At 36.4% G+C, this 21,719-nt stretch overlaps 1 protein-coding gene across 1 annotated transcript; it reads right to left on the minus strand.

The window, feature by feature from the left end:
- Positions 1 to 1,285: 1,285 nt before the first annotated feature.
- On the minus strand, positions 1,286 to 21,073 carry LOC113053674 (interleukin-1 receptor type 2). Its single transcript, XM_026218858.1, has 10 exons — positions 20,989 to 21,073; positions 20,757 to 20,832; positions 19,222 to 19,471; positions 14,589 to 14,754; positions 14,325 to 14,502; positions 14,167 to 14,214; positions 13,992 to 14,057; positions 13,256 to 13,391; positions 11,822 to 11,955; positions 1,286 to 2,001 (listed from the first exon to the last, which is right to left on the minus strand). The coding sequence occupies exons 1-10, from the start codon at positions 21,004 to 21,006 to the stop codon at positions 1,862 to 1,864; spliced, it is 1,212 nt and encodes a 403-aa protein (XP_026074643.1). The 5' UTR covers positions 21,007 to 21,073; the 3' UTR covers positions 1,286 to 1,861.
- Between the last annotated feature and the right edge of the window lie 646 nt (positions 21,074 to 21,719).

The raw sequence follows: 21,719 nt of genomic DNA on the forward strand, positions 1-21,719 counted from the left end.
TATTGACTCCATTGTGAAAAAGGCCCAACAAAGGTTATGCTTCCTTCGCAAGCCGAGGAAGTTTAACCTGCCACAGGAGCTGCTGAAACAGTTCTACTCAGCCGTCATTGAGTCTGTACTGTGTACTTCAATAACTGTCTGGTTTGGTTCAGCAACAAAATCAGACATCAGAAGACAGAGAACTGTTCGGACTGCTGAAAGGATTATTGGTGCTCCCCTGCCCACCCTTCAAGAACTGTATACATCCAGAGTGAGGAAAAGGGCTCAGAAAATCACTCTGGATCCTTCACATCCAAGTCACCCCATCTTTGAACTTTTGCCATCTGGCCGGCGTCTCAGAGCCGCAAACACCAGAACAGCAAGGCACAAGAACAGTTTCTTCCCCCAGGCAATCTACCTCATGAACAGTTAAATGTTCCCATTTATGCTTATGCAATAAAAATGTGCAATATCCTTATATTTATGTGTTACCCTTCCATCCTATTATTAATAGTTAATAAGGTAGTTAAGTTTAGGTCATGGGTGGGATTAGGAATGTTGAAAATGGTCATGCAGAATGAATGTTTTATAAGAACTAATAAACAACTAGTTAATAGTGAGAATTGGTCCCTATGCTAAAGTGTCACTCACATTTCCACATACATTATCATTAAATCCATAAACAGGGCTGAGGGGAGGGCGGTTACTCAGGAACTTAAACGAGGTGAGTCTAAGCATTAAAATTATACACTTCTCAAAAAAGCTGACATGGTGGTGTACAAAAAGATTAGAAACAATATTTATTGTCAAAAACACCAAGCAGATAAACATTTATCAGACACTTTTATCCAAAGCGACATAGAGTGTATTTAGGCCATACTTTTTTTTATTTATTTATTTTTTTTTACCAGTATGTGTGTTACATGGGGATGGAACCCACAACCTTTCGCACTGCTAATGCAATGCTCTGCCACTAAACAACAGGAACAATGGATCCACTTTATATTAAGTGGCCTTAACTACTATGTACTTACATTTTAATTAATAATTTAGTACAATGTATTTATTGTGTACATACATGTTTTTACATTGTACTTATATTTAAAAAAAAAACTACATGTAATTACATATGTATTATAATTACACCGTTGACCCATACTTTACACCTTAACCCACCCTTAAACTTATCCATACCTCCAACCCTCTCCCTAACCTTACCCCTATCCCACCTCAATAGCAGCAAAAGTGTTTTACAATACAATTTGAACACAATAAGTACATTGTACTGTTTTTTTTTTTTTTTTTTTTTTTTTATGTAAGTACATAGTAGTTAAGGCCACCTAATATAAAGTGGGACCGGAACAATAAACTTGACTTACATGATTGGAACTGAGGAAGAGTCATAGTATGTGTTATATGTCTGACATAATGGGGCAGGCTGCTGTAGATATATCAAATAATGGCCAAATCAGATGTTAACATCATGCTAACATCTGATCAAATTTTCCATATTTTGTCATATAAGAATTTTTTCACAAAAAAAGATGAGAACTGAAGTCTGCACAGATGTTCTACTAATAGCCCAAAAACAGAAGTTATATGGATCCAAGTTCTGCTTTATTTTAAAGCAAAATACAAGGAACCAAGTCTTGCCAATTTACAAACAGAAGAGACCAAACAAATGCTAAAAATATGTGCCTGTGTATGTGGGAGAAATGATTGCAAGAAACAAGAAACACCCAAAAACTTTTTGAGAGAGAACTGTGAGGCAAAATCTAGGAAAACAAATTTAAAACAAAAGACCAATTCAACACAAAGATCAAAGTAACTAAAACATGATGAAGATCGGTGTACTGTTGAAGATGTAAAGTAGAAGCCATCTTCATATGGTGCTGTCCTGTCGAGCCAGAACATAGTCCCTTGGTTTCTGTGGCCTTTGGCACAAATGGTATGCAAAAACACACACCACTAGAATAAAACATGAGGATGCTGCAGCTCCCACCAACCACACAGACTCAGAGCCTGTAGAGAGAATCAGAAAGAAATTGAAGCAGACCAGTTTAAATCTATCTAAATAGACATTTTAGATGAATCATTTACAGGTTCTCAAATTTTTCTTTTTCAGTTTTAATGTGTGAAAGATAGGGAATGAATGAATGAATGAAAAAACTTTATTTCGAACATGTAAAAAAATAAATAAAATACAAACAGTCATAGTCATAATGCTACTATTATTTCTCTCTTTTTTTTCTTTCCATTTTCCCCTTTAACATATACATGTCCGAAAAGGAGTAGGAAGAAGCATAAGCTTATTCAATCCTACCCCTTCTCCACTACTTTTAATAATTAACCGGTTGGCCAGACAAATGAAAAAAAAAATTATATATATATATATATATATATATATATATATATATATATATATAAATGAAATGTCACCTAATCAATGACCTTCTTCCTCTCTATACCTTGCAGAAAACATATTTTTAAAGCACTTTTTACACTTAATCATACTTGGACATTGTTTAAGTTCTGAACTTAATCTATACCACAACTTCACTCCACATATCGAAACACAAAGACTTATTAATGTTTTACGGACACAAAACTGTTTAAAATTGCACTCACTCCTAATGTTATTTCTCCCTTCTCTATTAAGAAACAGTTGTTGAATATTGCCAGGGAGTAAGGTGTGTTTCCTTTTTTGTTCATTCATTATTCTATTTCGGAATGAAAGATAACATTTAAAAAAGGGTGCAGCTTGTTTTTTTTTTTTTTTTTAAGAAAAAAAGCAGAAATGGCTATATTTTGTTTTCCAAATGTATTGTTGTCATCAAATAATCGTATTAGAAAATTGGACGAAAAACGGAAAAAAAAGGTCAGTGTATCTTTTGGTCATTTGATTTTCCATTTTAAAACAAATAAAGATAATAGGCCTATATGATCTACAACGACATGAAATATGCTGATTTTTAGACTATTAATTTTATTCTATGCCTATTTAGGGGGAAGTCGTGGCCTAAGGGTTAGAGAGTAGGACTCCCAATCGAAGGGTTGTGAGTTTGAGTCTCGGGCCGGATGGAATTGTGGGTGGGGGGAGTGCATGTACAGTTCTCTCTTCACCTTCAATACCACGACTTAGGTGCCCTTGAGCAAGGCATCGAACCCCCAACTGCTCCCCGGGCGCCGCAGCATAAATGATGAACACTGCTCCGGGTGTGTGCTCACAGTGTGTGTGTGTGTTCACTGCTCTGTGTGTGTGCACTTTGGATGGGTTAAATGCAGAGCACAAATTCTGAGTATGGGTCACCATACTTGGCTGAATGTCATGTCACTTTCACTTTCACTTTTAAGAAAAACCTCACAGGTAGCCTAACATGTTTTCATTCACTATTACATACAGCAACTGAAGCTTTATCTTGTAAAGTGTAGTCTGCTGCACTTCTCCACACTCTCCATCCCGATAACAGAGGAAAGAGCTTCAGCTCCATCAGTTTTGGTCATAAGACACCCTAAATAACATGAAAACCTTACAAAACTCAACACAATGTGCTTTCTGCCATCTCAGTCTACATGAACTTCTTTCTGAAACGTCAGAAATTAACCATGTTTATGCATCAGACGAACCATGTCTAGCTGGACATGTCTACTTACAATAAGCCATTTAAATAGAAAAGTAATAATAATAATTTAAGTTTAGGCCTATGTAATTCATATGAAACCAAGAGAGGTGCAGTGTTTCCTGTCTGAGCTCATTATGTGTGAACTCAGCCAATCAGGATGTTTAGCGCTTTAGACCCACCACTGAAAGTTCCGGAAGTTAAAAAAAGTACCACCTCACCAGCAAGGACTTTCTGAGGGGCATTTTTTTCCCCGGAACTTTATTTAGTTCCTGGTTCCTGCGGTGGAAACACACCTAGTACCAGCCCAAAGTCCCTAGTTCCTGGGTAAAGTTCCTGCGGTGGAAACATGGCATTTGTGTTCTAAGGCATTTGTGATTTCCTCAGTTGAATCAATTAATGCCAATGATGTTGAACTATTTCATCTAAATCCATATTTACTGTCAGAAATTATTTTTTGTTTATCTAGAAATTTGTCTATTGTCTATTTTCTATTGGAAAATAGTTTTTCTAAAAGTTTGGAAAATTGTGGTAATAATGAAAAAGGCCTGTAATTTGTGAACTTGTTTCTGTCCCCAGTCTTATACAAAGGAACAAATTTCGCCATTTTCATTTTGTTTAGGAATTTGCCGGTGTGAAATGAAAGATCACAGATATATGTTATTGGTTTAGAGATCCCCTCAATTACCTTTTTCACAATTTTCATATAAAGTTCATTACAATCGGTAGATGTTTTCTATTTAAAATTATTTAAAATAAATTTTATATATTTTAATATATAATATTATTTCTTTTTCTTCCACCTCTGTAAGAAACATTTAGTTGGGATTAATTTTCTATTAAATTTTCACTCCAATCTTCAGATAACAATGGATCTGGAATTTGGTCCCACACTCACCAAAAAAGTGTTTAAGCTATTAACCACATCACCCATATTGTCCTTTATAGTGTTGTTATCAATAAAATAATGAGGATAACTGCGTTGACCACAACTGTTTGCAATTATACTGTTTAATATGTCCCATATTCCTTCAATATTATTTTTATTCAACAATTTACTATAATATTCTTTTCTACCTACGCGTAAGATATTGTTTAACTTATTTTTATATATTTTATATTTATTTTCAGCATATTTTGTTCTTTGTTTTATAAATTCTCTATATATGTTTTTTTTTTTTTTTTCAAGCATTTTGTAATCCTTTAGTAATCCATGGTTTATCTGTATATTTTCGTTTTCTATGGTACTGACTAATTGGCAGTGGTGTCAAAAGTACTGGCATTCATTACTCAAGTAGAAGTATAGATACTAGGGTTTAAAAAGACTTTTGTAGAAGTTGAAGTATCAACTCAAGCTTTTTACTCAAGTAAAAGTGTAAAAGTACTGTTTTAAAAAACTACTTAAAGTATAAATGTAAAAGTAATGTAAGGGGAAAAAAATGCCATTAAGAACAAAAGCTTAGGCCGCACCACAGGGGCCTATTGTGTACTACCCCACCGCCTCAAAAAACATTTTTCTAAAGGCCATAGGCCATAATGACTATAATGTTCATGTTGAAAAATTTGGAATGCACTAGGCTTCCTGTTTCAGCCGCATATATAAAAATACAAAAATGGTGTGCACATCCCAAACATCCAATTAGGACACAGGTGCAAGACAACTAAATGATATAGACAAATAGAGAAGTGAAGTCTGAACACTACTGAAAACTACTGCTCCAGAGGAATTTAATTAATCAACGTTTCGACCTTCAGGTCTTCCTCAGCCGCATATATGCCCATTTAAAATGAACGCACTTTAGTACAATGCAAATACATTAAAGGACTAGAGATATGATGACTAGTTGCCAATAAGTATTGTTATAGTGCAAAAAGTCAAACTTCAGAGGCTTGTCATCAATAACTTTTAATGGAATGTTTATGTACATCCATGATTAGCTGCAGGAATCTGCGAGGGCAATGGACAAGAACATTGGTGCAGGCTTAATAACAATTACACTTGTATGGTTGTCTATATACAATAAATATTATAGTGCTGTCAAAATGAATGATTACTCCAAGTGATTAATCAAAAACTAAAAATGAAAAAGAAATCATAATCCTGATACTTTCTTGATTGATAGCTTCTTGTATTTGGTACATACGTCTGCTATGTCCAGTGTTCGGGGGGTAACGAGTTACAAAGTTGGTATAGCCAACTTATCACAACATTGTCAATCGCATCGTCAATTGAAAACGCTAATTTATTAAAACATCTCGCTACCGAACTACCTACAGTAGCTTAATTTGTGGAGGACGAAGAAAAAGCACTCATTTGGTAAATGAGCCAGTGAGAAATAATAACTTTTAAAAAGGGTCCAGTGCCTTTTCAATACTTTTAAAATGGTACCGGCTCCTAAACGGTGCCTGAACCGATACTTTAAAAAAAAGAAACACAAAAAAACTATGGATAACTTTAAAGAACATTACAAATATTTAAAATAAATCCATAGCTTGTTGTGCAAGTTGTGCTTCCCTTAATCTAAGGCTAATAAATGTATTTCACAATCTGGGTCATTATTTAATACAAAAGCACACATAATGTTTCTACTGTATCTCTGTCACTCACTCTGATATAAAAGTTAACATGAGTGTTGTCTGTCACTGTCTTAAATCAGTTCTGTGAATTACTGTATGGTCATTCTTTATAAAGTAGCAACAATATCGTTTTTAAAATACAGTACTGTGCAAAAGTCTTATGGAAAAATTAGTATTTTCTCCCCAAAAAGGGTTTTGAGCCAGTTATTTATATCTTTTGCTGTAGTGTGTCAGTAGGAAATATCAGTTGGTCATTAATTTTAGTAATAATCTAGTGCGATTTTGAATGCACAAGCAGTCTGACAACGGCAAAATGAATGTTTGGAAATGTAAACTGATATTTTATACTGACATACTACAGCAAAATATATAAATAACTGTCCGAACACCATTCTTTTAAGTGAAAATACTAAAGTGTCTAAGACTTTTGCACAGTAGTGTATGTATAAAGTACGTATGATTAAATTAAGTATATTTAAGTAAGTGTAATTAAAGTATGTGTTCGTTCATATGTGTTAGCCTAAGGGCTAGATTTTCGCAGGAGAAAACGGCTGTGGTTTGATGAGCGAAAACTTTACAGATGAGAAACCGACTGCTACCTCGTGACTTTTTGTAAACTGTATTTATGACAAAGAACTGCACAGATATGGATATTCTAACAATCTATCGATAAACACATACCTTGTGTCCTCCGCAGGGCCGTCGCCAGAACAAACCAAATGGGGGGGCACACTTTTTTTAATGATCTGAGACAGACCATAACATAAAACCATATTAGGCTATAACTAAAATAGACCACAATAGTCTTGTTTTGTTCAATTATTCAAATAAAATACTTCACCGTTTGATATCAACGTCTCTGTTTATTGTCTCTTAACATTTCCAAAACCGCCAAAAATGTATTCTGAGATCGCATGCAACGCGCTCAGCTGCGCGAAGGAATTGCGTATAAACAATACTGTATGCTTAACTAAATGAATTGCATGATTTATATATACATATACATATACTTACACACAAACTGCATATTGTAATTTGAATTAATAAAACTACTAACACAAAAATAACATATTGAAAGTTCTGCTGCTGGAGACTTGCCATTGGCTGTTGTATTTGAATAATTAATGAGGTAGGTCTTTGCAAGGTTTGGGTGCTGTTTTGGGATGTTTTAACAGTCATTTATGAATATAATTATATTTAAAATTATGTTCTGTGTAATAATGCGTTGAATAATGAATCGTCTGAATCATTTCTGAAGGTAATGTGTTATGCATTTCTAGTGTTACCGTTGTAGTGATTACTGTTCCTGTGAGCCAAGTTCTGCTGAAACAACGTCATTACTGCAATGATTTTAATTAATAACATTCAATATCAAACGTCTTTCTGCGCGTTCATACCGGCGGCGTCGGGAGCGTCAAAATTCACTCTTGCCGTTATCCACACGACGCTGCAGAAAGATTCGTGAGCGTTCAGATGCTCTGATGTAGTCCGAATGCTTATTTCGTATTAACAGTAGATGCAAAGCAAACAGACTTGTTGATCTTATGCAGACTAACCACAAGGAGGTTAACGTTACGAGTTGATCTCATTAAATGTTGTTATGGACGAAATATTAAGATCCTTTACTTAAAATGAACGATCTCAGACACCTTGGTCCACGTATCACTTTTAATTATTTTTTTATGCCCCTGTACGCAAACAGGGACACATCATAGATTACTGCAAACGCGAAACAGCAATAATTAACCTGTCTTCTATTTTGCTTGGGAACTAATGTGATCGGAGCTGCGTCCTCTGGAATCCTCTCAAGCGGTTGACTTCTACGTTCCGATTGGTTGCTGCCCAACCTCGTCATAGCTCATTACCATAAAGTTGCCTTGATTTAAACTCTGCTCGACGCTCTCAAAGGCCAAGTCGCGCCGCGCCGCTCCTCGCTGGTTTACATTGAAAATGAATGACTTCCGGCCACTTTGACGCTCTCGACGCCGGCGGTGTGAATGCACTGTAATACAAGTTTGGTTAATTGTTCTGTGCGTTACGTTTAGGGGGGCACAAAAAGTCATTTGGGGGGGCACTGCCCCCCGATGCCCCCCCTTGACGACGGGCCTGGTCCTCCGTTTGTTTAAGTGCGCATGCGCTGCTCCGTTCGTGCTCTGCGCCTCTGCGGATTGAAGAGCGCGCTCAAAGACGGGAGGAGACCGGTCTGACGCTGGTTTCATGTGAAATTTAAGCGGACTGACTCTGAGGCGATCGGATACCGGTTCCATACCCAACCCTACTTTTAAGAAATATATATTTTGATAAACGAACCCAAAACTGTCTATGTCCTGGCTGGACTGTGATGTGATTTGTGTCACGTGCAGGTGCGATGGATCGCGTAAAGACCAATAGGGTGTCGGAATGGTATATGTTTATACTTCTCATCCAACCACAATCAAATTCACTCCATCCGGATGGCGCGATTTATCTGGATAGGTTTTTTTTTTTTTTTGAATGATGACAAGCCGGAATGAAAACAAGCAGAATGAAATACCAGTAACGAAGCTATTTTTAAAATGTAAGGAGTAGAAAGTACAGATACTTTCCTGAAAATGTAAGGAGTAGAAGTAAAAAGTCGGCTGAAAAATAATCACTCAAGTAAAGTATAGATACCCCAAATTTCTACTTAAGTACAGTAACGAAGTATTTGTACTTCGTTACTTGACACCTCTGCTAATTGGACAGTTTTTATCATACAATGTTGTGAATAGTCTTAAAAAATGTATTATATGCAGTCTCAACATCAATTTCTATGTAAACAATTTCCCAATTTTGTGATAGTAAGTCATTCTTTAAAGCATTCATCATTTCCTCTGTCCACACTCGACTATATTTTAGTTTTTTTCTCTGGTTGATTTCTCTAATAGTTATTATCATAGACTGTGAAAACTGGCAGATGATCAACAATGTTGTTGATTAATAATCCATCCACAGTATTGTTTTCAATATTGTTGGTAAATATGTTATCAATTAAGGTGGCACAATGAGGTGTAATTCTACTGGGTCTGGTAATTTTAGGGTATAAACTCATACTGTACATTGTATTAATAAATTCGTCAGTCCTTTTGTGCTTGGTTGGATTTAGTAGATCAATGTTAAAATCACCACAGATGAAAATAACTTTTTGATTAGTTCTTGAAAAAAATCCTTCAATCAAGTCCTTGAATACTTCCAAGCATGTGCCTGGTGCTCTATATATACAACTAATGATAACATTCTTCTTTTTTTCCTTACAAATTTCAGTTGTTATACATTCTAATAAATTATCTATCACAGTTGTCATACATTCTACCACCTTATAATTCAAGGTTTTATCTACATATACAGCCACTCCTCCTACACTTTTATTCTTTCTGTTTGTACAATTGAGTTCATACCCTTCCAGTTCAAATGTAATACCTTTATCAACATTTATCCAAGTTTCAGATATGGCTATTATTGTGAATGGGTTTTGTAAATTGTTTCAAATATTCCTTAATGTTATTAAAATTAGCATACAGGCTTCTTCTATTGAAATTATCAGGATTAATTATATTTTACTATCCATTTTAATGGACTGGTTAACCCTTGTGCATTGTTAAAATTCACTACCCTTTCATTATGTTCGGGATGAAAACATCCACTACATTAAACTGCTGTAAAAATGTATCATATATATATATATATATATATATATATATATATATATATATATATATATATATATATATATATATATTTTTTTTTTTTTTTTTTTTTTTTTTTTTTTTTTTTTCAGAAATCTATTAATCAATCTCTGCCTTTTTCAAAACTAGTCACAGGCCTATCTAAAGGGTTAATGGTCCCACCTCGTGATCAACCATAAAAATTTTACCTCTTCCCAACAGGGAAAACCACAAACAATCAAGAATGCATGATTATATGGTGTCATGGCTTTGCAATCAAAAAATGTCATTATAATGGAAGTCAAAGGTGCAAAAACAGCCACCAACAACAAATGAATTAAAATCTATCATGCCCAAGACTGTGATAAAAGGTAAAAAAATATATATATATCCAGTCCACAATCACTTTTTATATTGAAAATAAGTCATTTTGTATGTTTTTTTTTTCCAAATCAGTGACAACATTTATGAACTTGGTAATTAAATAGTTTAAATTTTTAAATAGTAAAAATCTTAGATTTATTTTTAAACATTTGGTAGTTTTGATCAGAAATGAGGTTGATTAATAGATTATGCAAAAAAAATTGCAAACAATATTTATCTGATACATTTTTACAGCAGTTTAATTTAGTGGATGTTTTCATCCACGAACATCCCGAAAGGGTAGTGAATTTGCCCACAGTGTACCGTTGAGTTTTTGAAAAATTTCAAATTTCAAAAGCATTTTCCCAAAATATGTATCAAAATAAGATTTGTCACCAAAAATCAATCCATTAGCTCAAACACAGAGAAAGTTTCGACCAAATTAACTCAACTTTACCCCCTAGTGGACGAAAACGTCCCCAACAACGCATAAGGGTTAAATTGTTCTTCTGTATAGTAACAGCAGTAATTGTTGATATTGGAGAAGCAATTATTCTCCGGATCTATAGCATTTTCCAAGTCCAATAAATTATGGTCAGTGTATTGAAATGTTCTCAGTTCCAATTTATCAATATTTTGATTTATATCATTATTGTCAACAAATGTAAATGAATTTGTCATGGAGTAGGCAATTTTTTTCTAGAAACATTTTTTTATAGTGGTTGAAAGTCTCTTCACAATCTGATAGCAATCAATAATTAAATTGGTCTAAATAGGGTTAGGACCATAAAACATCCTTGCAATCACTGTGTTCGGTCCGAATCCTGTGATAGGATGTCATACCTGCCTGTCAGTCTATGTATTGGCATCCTTCCATGCAGCCAATAGTGTGAGTTTGGAGCATGGCTACTGTAGCAAGTAGTGAACGTTACAGAAGTGACTGATAAGATACAAAGAAGACTTGCCAAAATAAACAGAGGTAGTAAACAGAGTAAAACAAGAGTTAACATTGTCAGAGTTGGAGCGAAGGAATTTGATGGCATGGTCGGGATAAAGATGACAACTGACAGAACAAATGAAACAAACGTACTTCAGGACATTAAATACGTTCATGCAATGTTGTAATTCTAAGAAGACCAAAGATGACGTTCTGCTCAGAGTTGTTCCAAGTCCTCAGACTCTGAATCATGTGTTTCTATCTCAACTCTATCAACACAGAACTCATAATTAATAAACTTGTAAGCCTCCGAGTCCTAGGACATGAAACAGCTCCAAGTAGAACGTCACCTGTCGTAATCTCAGAATTACGGTAATTATGACATAGTGTGAATACAGCTACAGTAATATCCTAAAGTAAGAGATTTGTGGCTGTTCATTTGAAACCTGTGTTCTAAAGGCTGCATTTGCAGGAGACCAAAACGGTGCTGTACTATAAATGAACGGCCAAAGCTCAAAGTTTTCTGATTTTAGTTGAAAATGGTGACATGTAAACAACCCCTAAATATTGGCTATTTATATGATCCCATGTGAGTTTAAATGATTTCAAATTAGCACTAAGACAGAAGCATGCAGTAGCCCCTCAGATCAATAGGTACCCACCTTCAAGTTTGATTCGAGTGATAACTTCCTGTTTCTGGTCTTCATTTTGACATATGCATTTCAATTCTGTCCCATTGTCCTCTTCCATAAGCTCAAAGATAACCAGCTGCACCTCCAGATGCTTGCCTGAGAGACTTAAAACACATCAACTCTGTGTGAGGTTAAATTCTACATAGTGCAGAGTATTGGATGAAAGTATTCTCCATTATTGTAAGGACTCTGGTCTCCCAGTTTTTATCCTGTTCTTGAATTTTGTTTAGCCTGATTCACTTGTTTCTTTTTTGCCTGCTCTCTTCTACTGAACTCTTGTCTGGTTATGCCTTGACTTTTTGTCTTTGTTTTTGTTTTTTTCAAACTGTATGTGCTAGAGCTCTCTGTCCAATCCGTGTTGCCCTGTCTGTGCTTGGAGCCCCTGCTCTCTTGCCTCAGTCAAGTTCAGACTGTTCTCTTTTTGTCAACTTTCTGGGCCTGACCTTGCCCTTGGCAGTACTCTTTGGCCTATCTGCACTTTTCACACTGCTTTCCCAGCTCTGAACTTTTCCTGGCCCCTGACCTTCACTCCATCTCTACCAGTTCCTCCTCTGCCCCAGTACTCTGTGGACTATTTTGTGTTGCAGAGCACTAAAAGTAATTTGAAAGTGTGTTAAATGGCAATAATTATATAAGACAGTATGACTGATGGATTGGCCATCTGTACATGGCATTTCCAGCGGCCTTAACAGCGTTCCTTTGACACTGCAAAAAACGCGATTTGGGTAACGGATGGGACTCAAGACCAGACTCGAAGTATAAATGTTCCATGAACATAACGATATGGTCAAGTCTCATCTTAGTCATAAAGCATTTAGACTAAGCCTTGACTTGACCTGCTATTGTGTTTCTGGACTGGTGAACATTGTGTTTGCTGCAGAGGTCTACACTGAATCATTCAGACCCCTGGTCTCTGTCTTGACCCAGACTCAACCTAGCCTGGTCTCTGACTCAAATGACCATCCATCCATGCTCCAAATCATGTGTCCTGTGTACTGTAGGGTCATTGGGATGCTGGAGCCTATCCCAGCATCTAGGGTCATAGGAAGAGATGGGCAGATGGACTGACACTGACAGTCATAATTTCACTCAAACCTAATGACTAGTTTTCAGTTCACCTAACCTGCATGTCTTTGTGGGGATATACTGTTCTTCATCTTCTCTACAGACCACTGTGTAGATGCTCCAACATAAAAGTATGAATTATTCTTTAGTTTTATCTAGTTTATATTGAGCTGGTGCAACAAGCCCTGCCTGCCCATGGACTCTCTTCTGCCTCACCATCACTGTATTCTCATCAAAGTGTCTAGACCATTCGCTCATGTGCTCTGGACTGTCGGTTGTCGCCCTTGACCTTTTTTCACACACAGTTTTCAATTGGATCAATGCAGACATCAAGGTTACCTCTTATCTGTCTGAAAAGCCCGTCCACCCAGGTAAGAGTTTTCAACTGGCTGGTTATTAACCATCCATGTCACAATTGTGGACTGAGCTTGCTGGTTTCCAACAGACACCATGCATTGGATCACCAAACGAGCACCTGCAAGTTAACAGCACTATTAAAGGTTGGTGATTAATCACTACATAACAGTAAGAAAACAAACATTGACCTTATTCACTCACTGTGGGAAGGTTCTAACAGAGAATGAATAATTCAGCACTGAAAATCATATACCATTTTTAAATGACCAGTTCAGTCCTCATGGGTGAAAGAGAAAGCCCTTTGTGGAGAGTACCTGAATTCAATCGAATGTGAGCTATCAAAATGTATGTTTGCCTCGTGACTATTTATTATTAATTTTAGGGAAATTAAAGCTCATGCTCAAGTCCTCCATCATGCTGGACAAACCAAATCTGATTACCGGACTTATACTCAAGGATTATAATAACATGTTATTTCAGTGTCTTCTATATAGCCTATTTTTTCACTGTCCATTATTGTGCTGTAAACCTGAAAGTTGTGTCCAATCCAAGCGAAACTGGCTAAGCTCCATTTCAAAATTAAAAGCAGTATTACAGACTACTGTCATGCTATAATATGGAGAGTGGCATGCAATGTGTGACCTGCATATAAATATATTATCAAAAAAATCAAACAATAAACCCCTGTAAATCAATAAAGTTAGCGGTGTAGACTCACCAAAATGACTTTCAATGAAAGATCCATTAGCAGGAAAGACAATGTAAGGGAATGGATGACTTGATGCTATAAGAAAACATTGTTAAATTACCAGGGAGTAGAATTAAAATAGTTATTTTAATCCGTTTTAGATCAATTTGTTGGTTAAATACTGCTAAATATCTCTTATACTTGCATGTGAAAGCACTGAGACTGTTAGAGGTGACCGCTTCTGATACTGGGACTGAAAAAGAAGATATGTCAGGTTGGGTCATCATTTGCTCAACTATCTGACAGGTTTAGGAAGAAAGAGAAGCAGTGGCAGAACCATCACAACGTAGGGAATCAATTTACTTGTCACTTGAACTCTCCAGGTCCTGCTCACGTTATACTGGGTATTGTTGAAAATCACACTTAGCCTACAAGTGTAGAAGCCCTCATCTTTCACAGAGATGTTTTTGATGGACAGAATTATGTCTCTCTTGACTGTATACTGTCCTTTGCTGATAGGGAGAGCTGTGCTCTGAAAATCCTGTAAATGATTACATTTTAGAAACATTTTTGTTCTCTCAATTCAAATATTTATTTACATGTTTTCCACAATGTTCAGTGACCTACCTTGTACCACTTTGGACTTTCTGATCTTTTGAAATATTTTAAATGTGGACAGACGATCTCTGTATCTTCTCCTGCGCGTGCGGTGTAGGGCATCACAGTAATGTTGGCCTCTTCTTCCTCGTAGATCATTACTGTAATACTTCCAGTGAGGCAGAACGTGTTGCTCCTGAGGGTGAAATGCATTAACTTCATTTAGACCAGCATTCTAAGAACTTCATTAGTACTTAGACATATTTTAGTTGCCACCTTTATTGGACTTGGATTAAAAAAAAAACATTTAAAATAATAATAATAATAATTTTGTTTGCAAGCCTGTGCAGCACAACTGCCTTCTCCAGGGTACAACATAACACAGATCTCTGATTCATATACATGTGAGAAAGTAGAGCAGATGTGTGGGTGGTATATTTTTGAATTTCTAATTTACTGTTTATTAAAATAATAAGGCCTAGAATATGACAAAAAACACAGATATCAGCACCCAGATGACGGAATAAATTACTGCGTATATACAACATTCGCGTTGAACAAGAGTGAATGATTTGTCCAGGGTTTTTTTTTCTCTCATGTTTTTGTAATGTCTGGGAAGCCAGAATGCGCATGCATCAACAGAAACATTTATTAGCTGAACCCTGTTTTTTCACGTGCCATGTATAGCAAGCCATATTACAGATGATATGACAGACAGGGGCACTGCACAAGATCCCGGGCCCTATGCATAGGCAGTCCTGGTTTTCAGTCTAAAACAGTTCAAGTATAAATGTCTCGTCTGTTTTGGGAGGTGCGCGCGCAGTCAGCGGAGGCTCGCGCTGCGGTGCTAGGCGAAATTATAAAGAAAGCGGTTGTTTTACAGATATTATATGTAAACTATAGGCTATTTGATTGGACAGATATACCCCTCTCCCTCCCCTAGACACAATTTACTACACACAATAGGCTCACTCATGGTGCATTTTAAATGAATAAATAATAATGAAAAAAAAATATATATATATATAACTACTATGTACTAACATTTAAATTAATCAATTGATACATTGCACTTATTGTGTACATACATGTTTTTACATTGGACTTATATTTTTTTAAATACTGCATGTAATTACATCTATATTTAATTTGTCTAATTACATTTATAATTAGACAGTTGACCCATCCCTTAAACCTATACCCATACCACCTAACCTGTCCCTAACCTTATCCGTATCCCACCTCAATAGCAGCTCAAGAGTTTTGTAATACAGTATGAACACAATAAGTACATTGTACTTCTTTTTGATGCTGCCGGCCCCATGTTGTGGAGATGCAACTAGTAATCAGTGGTTAAGTTTTATTTACAACACTGTTCCAGAACAGTTCAAGCCAAATATTCAGATGTGTGCAGCACATTTTATGGAGGATGAGGACTGTTCCCTGATCCTGTAAGTGAAGACTGCAATGGCGTCACAGTCTGTAAGTACAGTACGTTACACATGTAAAGGATTTATCACTGATGATTCACACTTGAGTTTCGAGCAGTGTAGAGCAGCGGTTCTCAATTCCAGTCCTCAAGACCCCCTTCTCTGCACAGTTTGCATGTTTCTCTTATCGCTTCAGATTGTTCTATTCGAATGTCCTGTAAGTGCTCTGCGAAGTGGACATCAGAGGAATGCCATGATTCCAGTTCGAAGTGAACATTCAAAGTGCACTGAAGTGTGCGAGAGGTGAATTTAAATTTATGTGAGGTATATGATGTCACACTTGTCTGTGTGTGAAGACATTGTACATACAGCACAAATGCGTGAATGAATGTTCTGAAGTGAAGTAACTTAAACAGGTTTCCCTGCTCAGGGAGTAGGGAGCAATCAACACTATGTAGGGACCATGTCAATGGGAACACAGTAACTGCACGGAGCTCACTTTTAACAAACTGATTATCTGAAGGACTGGGATCGAGAAACCACTGGTATAGAGTAGAGCTTGTTGTTTCTCCAATCACAAATGCAGATATGGTTTTATGTTCACACAGCGCGATGCAACGCAATGCATAAAAAGACAGTATAAGTCATTATAATAACTAATTAAGTTCCCACTGGATGCAACTAATGGCTTGTTTGTAATGGGTTTTATTGGTTTTGTCTTAACATTTCTGTCACACACTTGAGGTATTCAGCCAATCACAACGCACTGGATAGCTGGCCAATCAGAGCACAGAGCAGGTCTTAGGATGCTGACAGGAGCGAGTGCCCCTGTGTCAACAAGCTTGGACCCCCTAAATTTGGAATTGTATCACACCAAACAATTTTGGGTGTAATGTGCAGTTTGTCTTGTAGATGGCAGTAATGGAATAAAGTAATTCATTGTGCCATAATATTTATGTCAAAAGTAAATTATTGAAAAGCCAGAACACATACAAAGACTGTGTGCTTCAGAGAGAAAGATCTTCACATATTCATCAAAGCTATATCAAAAAAAGATGCAGATGACGAAAACATTTAATTTCAGTCATGTTCACATAGTGAGAAATGCTATTAAGCTATCCAAGTGTCCCCTCTTGCTTATATTAGACGTTATAAAACTACATATCAAACAATCATAACTTTGTAAAGTTAGCAAAAAGTCACCAGCTACCAGACAACATATGTAATAAGTTAAAGAAATAGTAATTTATATTGTCTGGTTTTGCCCTACATCATTTGCGTGACTTTTTATTAGGTGAAATGAAGCAGTGCAAAGCAGGCCTGCATAACACTGGTTGGGCAAAGGGTAGCATGTGAAAACTGCATATTAAATTGCCAACAGAAAATACAACACAAAGAATCAATACACAATTCTACTAAAGCATTGTATAAATTAATTTTAATTTCAACATTTACTAATACATTATTAAAGTAAAAAGTTTTATCTGTTAACCATACCAGCGCTAATAGAAATTAAGATGAATTAATACTGTACAAAGTGTATTTCTCATTGTCAATGTTAGTCAAGGCATTGCCAAACGTTAACTAAAGTGTACTGTATGTAAAGCATTACTTAGAGGATGGGGCTTTGCGGATGATCTCATAATCAAGCGTCTCAGTTTGTGTTCAGAGTCGAGTAGTGTGATGCCTCGCCAGCAGAGGGAGCCCTCGCCCTGGTTCTGACTCCCTCTGCTGTTTCTGGGATCACTTCCTGTTTGGCAGCATTGTAAGCATGGTGAGACCAAACAGGCCTTGTGAAGTATTGCCAGTATCACTGCCTTACAGAGCGTTCCAATTGTCTTGTTCTGACTGCTGTGTGTATGATTTATCACCTGTTTCTCTGGATTTCCCTCTTACTTGTTTGCTTGTTGGACTGATTATTGTGATTGTGACTTCTTGGCCTGTGATGATGGCTCTGATTTCTGCCCTATATTTTGAATTGTTGAACTGTTTGCTCGTCTGCAAAGAGATTCTGACACAGCCTCAGCCTCACCATCAGTACAAGTAGATATCAAGGACCATAGAAAAAAGCGCAGCTGCAAATATGCTTTTACTATACTTTGTTGAGGAGAAAAATGGAAGCTTTAGCCTAAGTTCTGCCAGGAAGACTCAATCACTTCGTCACTAATTACCTTCATCATTATCCAATCACGTCTTTATACTCCTGTATAAAAGATCGTACTTACACATGTTTGAGTTCGCAGATGCCTACGCGACAACATAGACAATTTCTTTCCACAAAGAACGCATCTATTTAGCAGATCAAACACTGTACCTATGGTAATATGCTTTAAACACATTTGTCTCAGAAGTTTCTAATCTATAAATCGATCACACGCTAGGTGGTCCGAATTCAGAGCTAAGACTTACATTTTATTTGGGAAATCCAATATATACTTTCTAAATTCTGAATGAGGTTTGTTTCACTATTTTCAAATCCAACTTTCAATGTTGTTAACATGATCATGGGTGGGACTAACAGAAAACAGACCAATCATCATTATTTACAAGCGTATGGTATGCATTTCGGAAAAGGGAAAAATAATAAACTGCCTGTAATTGACCATGAAAACTCACGTTAAATATATTTTAAAGCAGATATATGAAGTTATAGTGAAACTATACATTTATAATTATTATCTTTTGATAACATACATCTGGAAAATTATCAGCTTCTCACTGGTGCAAAGACAATATCTGGTAATGAAACATTTATTTGAAATTGTTTTAGCTCACTTCTAGATATTATAGCGATAGATGACAAGGTATATAAAAATCCTAAATGAATAATGCTGAATGAATAATCCTGAATGAATAATACTGAATGAATAATACTGAATGAATAATACTGAAAGTAGGCTAAGATTAATTTTTAATTTCTGCCCCCTAAAAGCACAAGTGGCCCTTGTCACATTGATAATCTGCTTTCATAACATCAAAACATTCATAAGATAGATAACTCATATAAATATAAATGCTTTAAGTGCAAGAGTGGTGTCAACTACTGTAAATACTAGCTTCATATTTCACTCCCAAAGCAAAAGGTAGAAAAAATGTAATTTTGACCTTCATTTAACTATTTTTCTGCCTTTGATTTAAGAGTAAAATATTATTTGTATTTAGTCTACTGTAATATATTAAAAGAATGCATGTTATTTCAGTGAAGGTATGTTTGTGTATGTGTGAACTCTGACCTGAAGATGTAGGTGTATGTCCCCGAGTGTGAGGGGTGAGACGGGAGCAGCAGGATCCTGCGCTCGCTCAGCATCACTCCTTCAATCCTCTCACTCCTCAGGCTGCGGTGATGGACATGGAAGCTTGAGCTGTTGTCCACTCGCAGTCTCCTGTAATTAATCGCATCTTCAAGAAAAGGGAATCTGATGATAACTGCTTCACCTTGAACTCGATAATCCGGGATCTCTGGACCCACAAGCACACAACTGTCTGAAACAACCACACAAGAGCTTGTGAATCAGCAAACAGTAATACTGTCTCAACATCACAGTTTACTGACTCAGGACATTCAGATGCTTTCCTCTCAATAACAACACAGCAGTTAAGAAAGAATCTGATCATTCAGCTCTCCAGTCAAGTCACATCACATCTATTAATATAGACATTCATTTAAATAAGACTTTATACAATAGCTTTACAGTGTATTCATGAAAAAGCACTTTTGGTCTCTTCTGATTATGATTATAACTTCAATTTCTGCTATAAAGCAGCTCTGCTGGGTGTTCATGTTATTACTCGCAGACTGACATGAAAAGGTCAATGGTAAGTTCGCTGTGGCCAGCCTTTTTGAGCTCCCAAAACCAACTTCCTTTTGACCTGACTTTGACTGAAAAGACATCACACCCCTGATCTTTCTTCAGTTTCGATACTTTTAGCAATGGGAGTGGAATACATGATTGATCTCCTGTGCTGTAGAAGTTCATCCATTCTCCAAGCCGCTTGTCTCAGAGATGAACAGATGGACAGGACACGTCACACTCCATCTGCTCTGGGCTGTTAGGCCACTGTTCAATGACACAACTCATGTTTGCCAGGGGAAATGGTCCTGTGTAGTAGTGTGTGTCGGGCTGAGGGATGTTCAGTTCTGTTTCAAGAGTCAGGCCTCCAGGAAGCTGCTCTGTCTCCTTCTCTGGATGAAATCCTCCCTTCTTCATCTCTCAAGTCAAGTGTTTTGGAATGATTTAATATTATATTTATATGGGTATATAAATCTACACTTAACACTTCACTTCACTATAATTTTGTGAAACAATACATCAGGGACCAATTGAATTATTGATGATTTTACAATTTTACATTCTGTAAAAACTAGATTTAAAAATGATTTCTTTGATCAGATGTTAATTTTAGAAGATATCATAGTGCATCTAAATTGAATAATGCTGAAAAAGACTGCGGATTCTTTGTCATCATTGATTTGCTGATATTTGGATTGTATCTATGATTTATGATCAGGACAGCATTTGTCTTCACACAGAACAAGCAGCTTCTGATGTTAGAAATGGCCAAACTGTGCTTTTTAATGACAAGCTGAAATAAGCTAGTTCTGTTTCTTCATGCAACATACAAAAAAACAAGCAAAGTGTTGTGCTATGACTAAGAAATATTAAGGTAAATCAGACATTGCAGGTCTGAGAGAGAGGTTGCATGGAAAGTGTACTTCATATATGGATATGGAATATTATTCTGAAGTGTTGCATAACCTCATCCTTACCCTTCAGAGGCAGTGCAGAGGTCAGGAATAATCTCAGGGAAAACATGACAATCCATGTGCTGAAATCAAAGAGACACTAGCAGGAAAGAGCAGACAACATCAGCATCAGCACACGTCTATCTACATCTCTGCTCTCAGTAACAAAAATGTATAAATTATCCATCCACTTGTATCCATTATGTATAGCAGAATAAAAACATTGTATATAGAATTTCAATGCACTGGCTCTCACCTGCCTATTGATGATCATGATGATGATGATGATGATGATGACTACCTCTGTCAGCAATCTCTTCACAGATTCAGAGAGCACGGGATATATGACCAGCGTTCAGCTGTTCTCTGTGTTTCTCTGTCTCTTATGGACAGGTCCCATTCACACAATGCTTACGCATCAATACGTGGAAATTCCACATTACCAAATCAGAGCAGTGGTGCAGCTCACCTCTGAACCGCACATGCAGAGGAACACACAGCGCTTCATGGAAACAGACTGGAGAAAATCTACAACAGCAGAGACATGTTATGTTAGGACACATGATGAACTGTGTGCAACTGGCTGTTAAACTGATTAAATATTGGGTACTTGACCATATAGTTCTCTGTGGTGGTTTTAGCACAGAGTGTAGCTGTTCTTCATGTGTTTGTGTGCTTTGTGTGATCCTTCTGACGCAATCATGATGTTCTAAAACAAATGCCTGCGTTTGTACATTTTGGAAAAAAAGAGGAAACTGATGACACATTGGTAGTTCCCCTACAAACCTCTATGATATATATATATATATATACACACACATTTTGACATTTGTAACTTCAAGTTTCCTTATATAAGTCAAAATCAAACATACATTATAAAAATCTCTATCTATCTATCTATCTATCTATCTATCTATCTATCTATCTATCTATCTATCTATCTATCTATCTATCTATCTATCTATCTATCTATCTATCGTGGTAGTT

This window comes from Carassius auratus, chromosome 34 (genome assembly GCF_003368295.1).
Source record: "Carassius auratus strain Wakin chromosome 34, ASM336829v1, whole genome shotgun sequence".
NCBI classification, from domain to species: Eukaryota; Metazoa; Chordata; class Actinopteri; order Cypriniformes; family Cyprinidae; genus Carassius; species Carassius auratus.

Coding starts and splice junctions, on each gene's coding strand:
- LOC113053674 (XM_026218858.1), bottom strand. Junction 14,755..19,221: donor ACATACACCTACATCTTCAG/GTCAGAGTTCAC, acceptor TTTCACCCTCAG/GAGCAACACGTTCTGCCTCA. Junction 11,956..13,255: donor GCTTTTCAGACAGATAAGAG/GTAACCTTGATG, acceptor ATGTGTTTTAAG/TCTCTCAGGCAAGCATCTGG.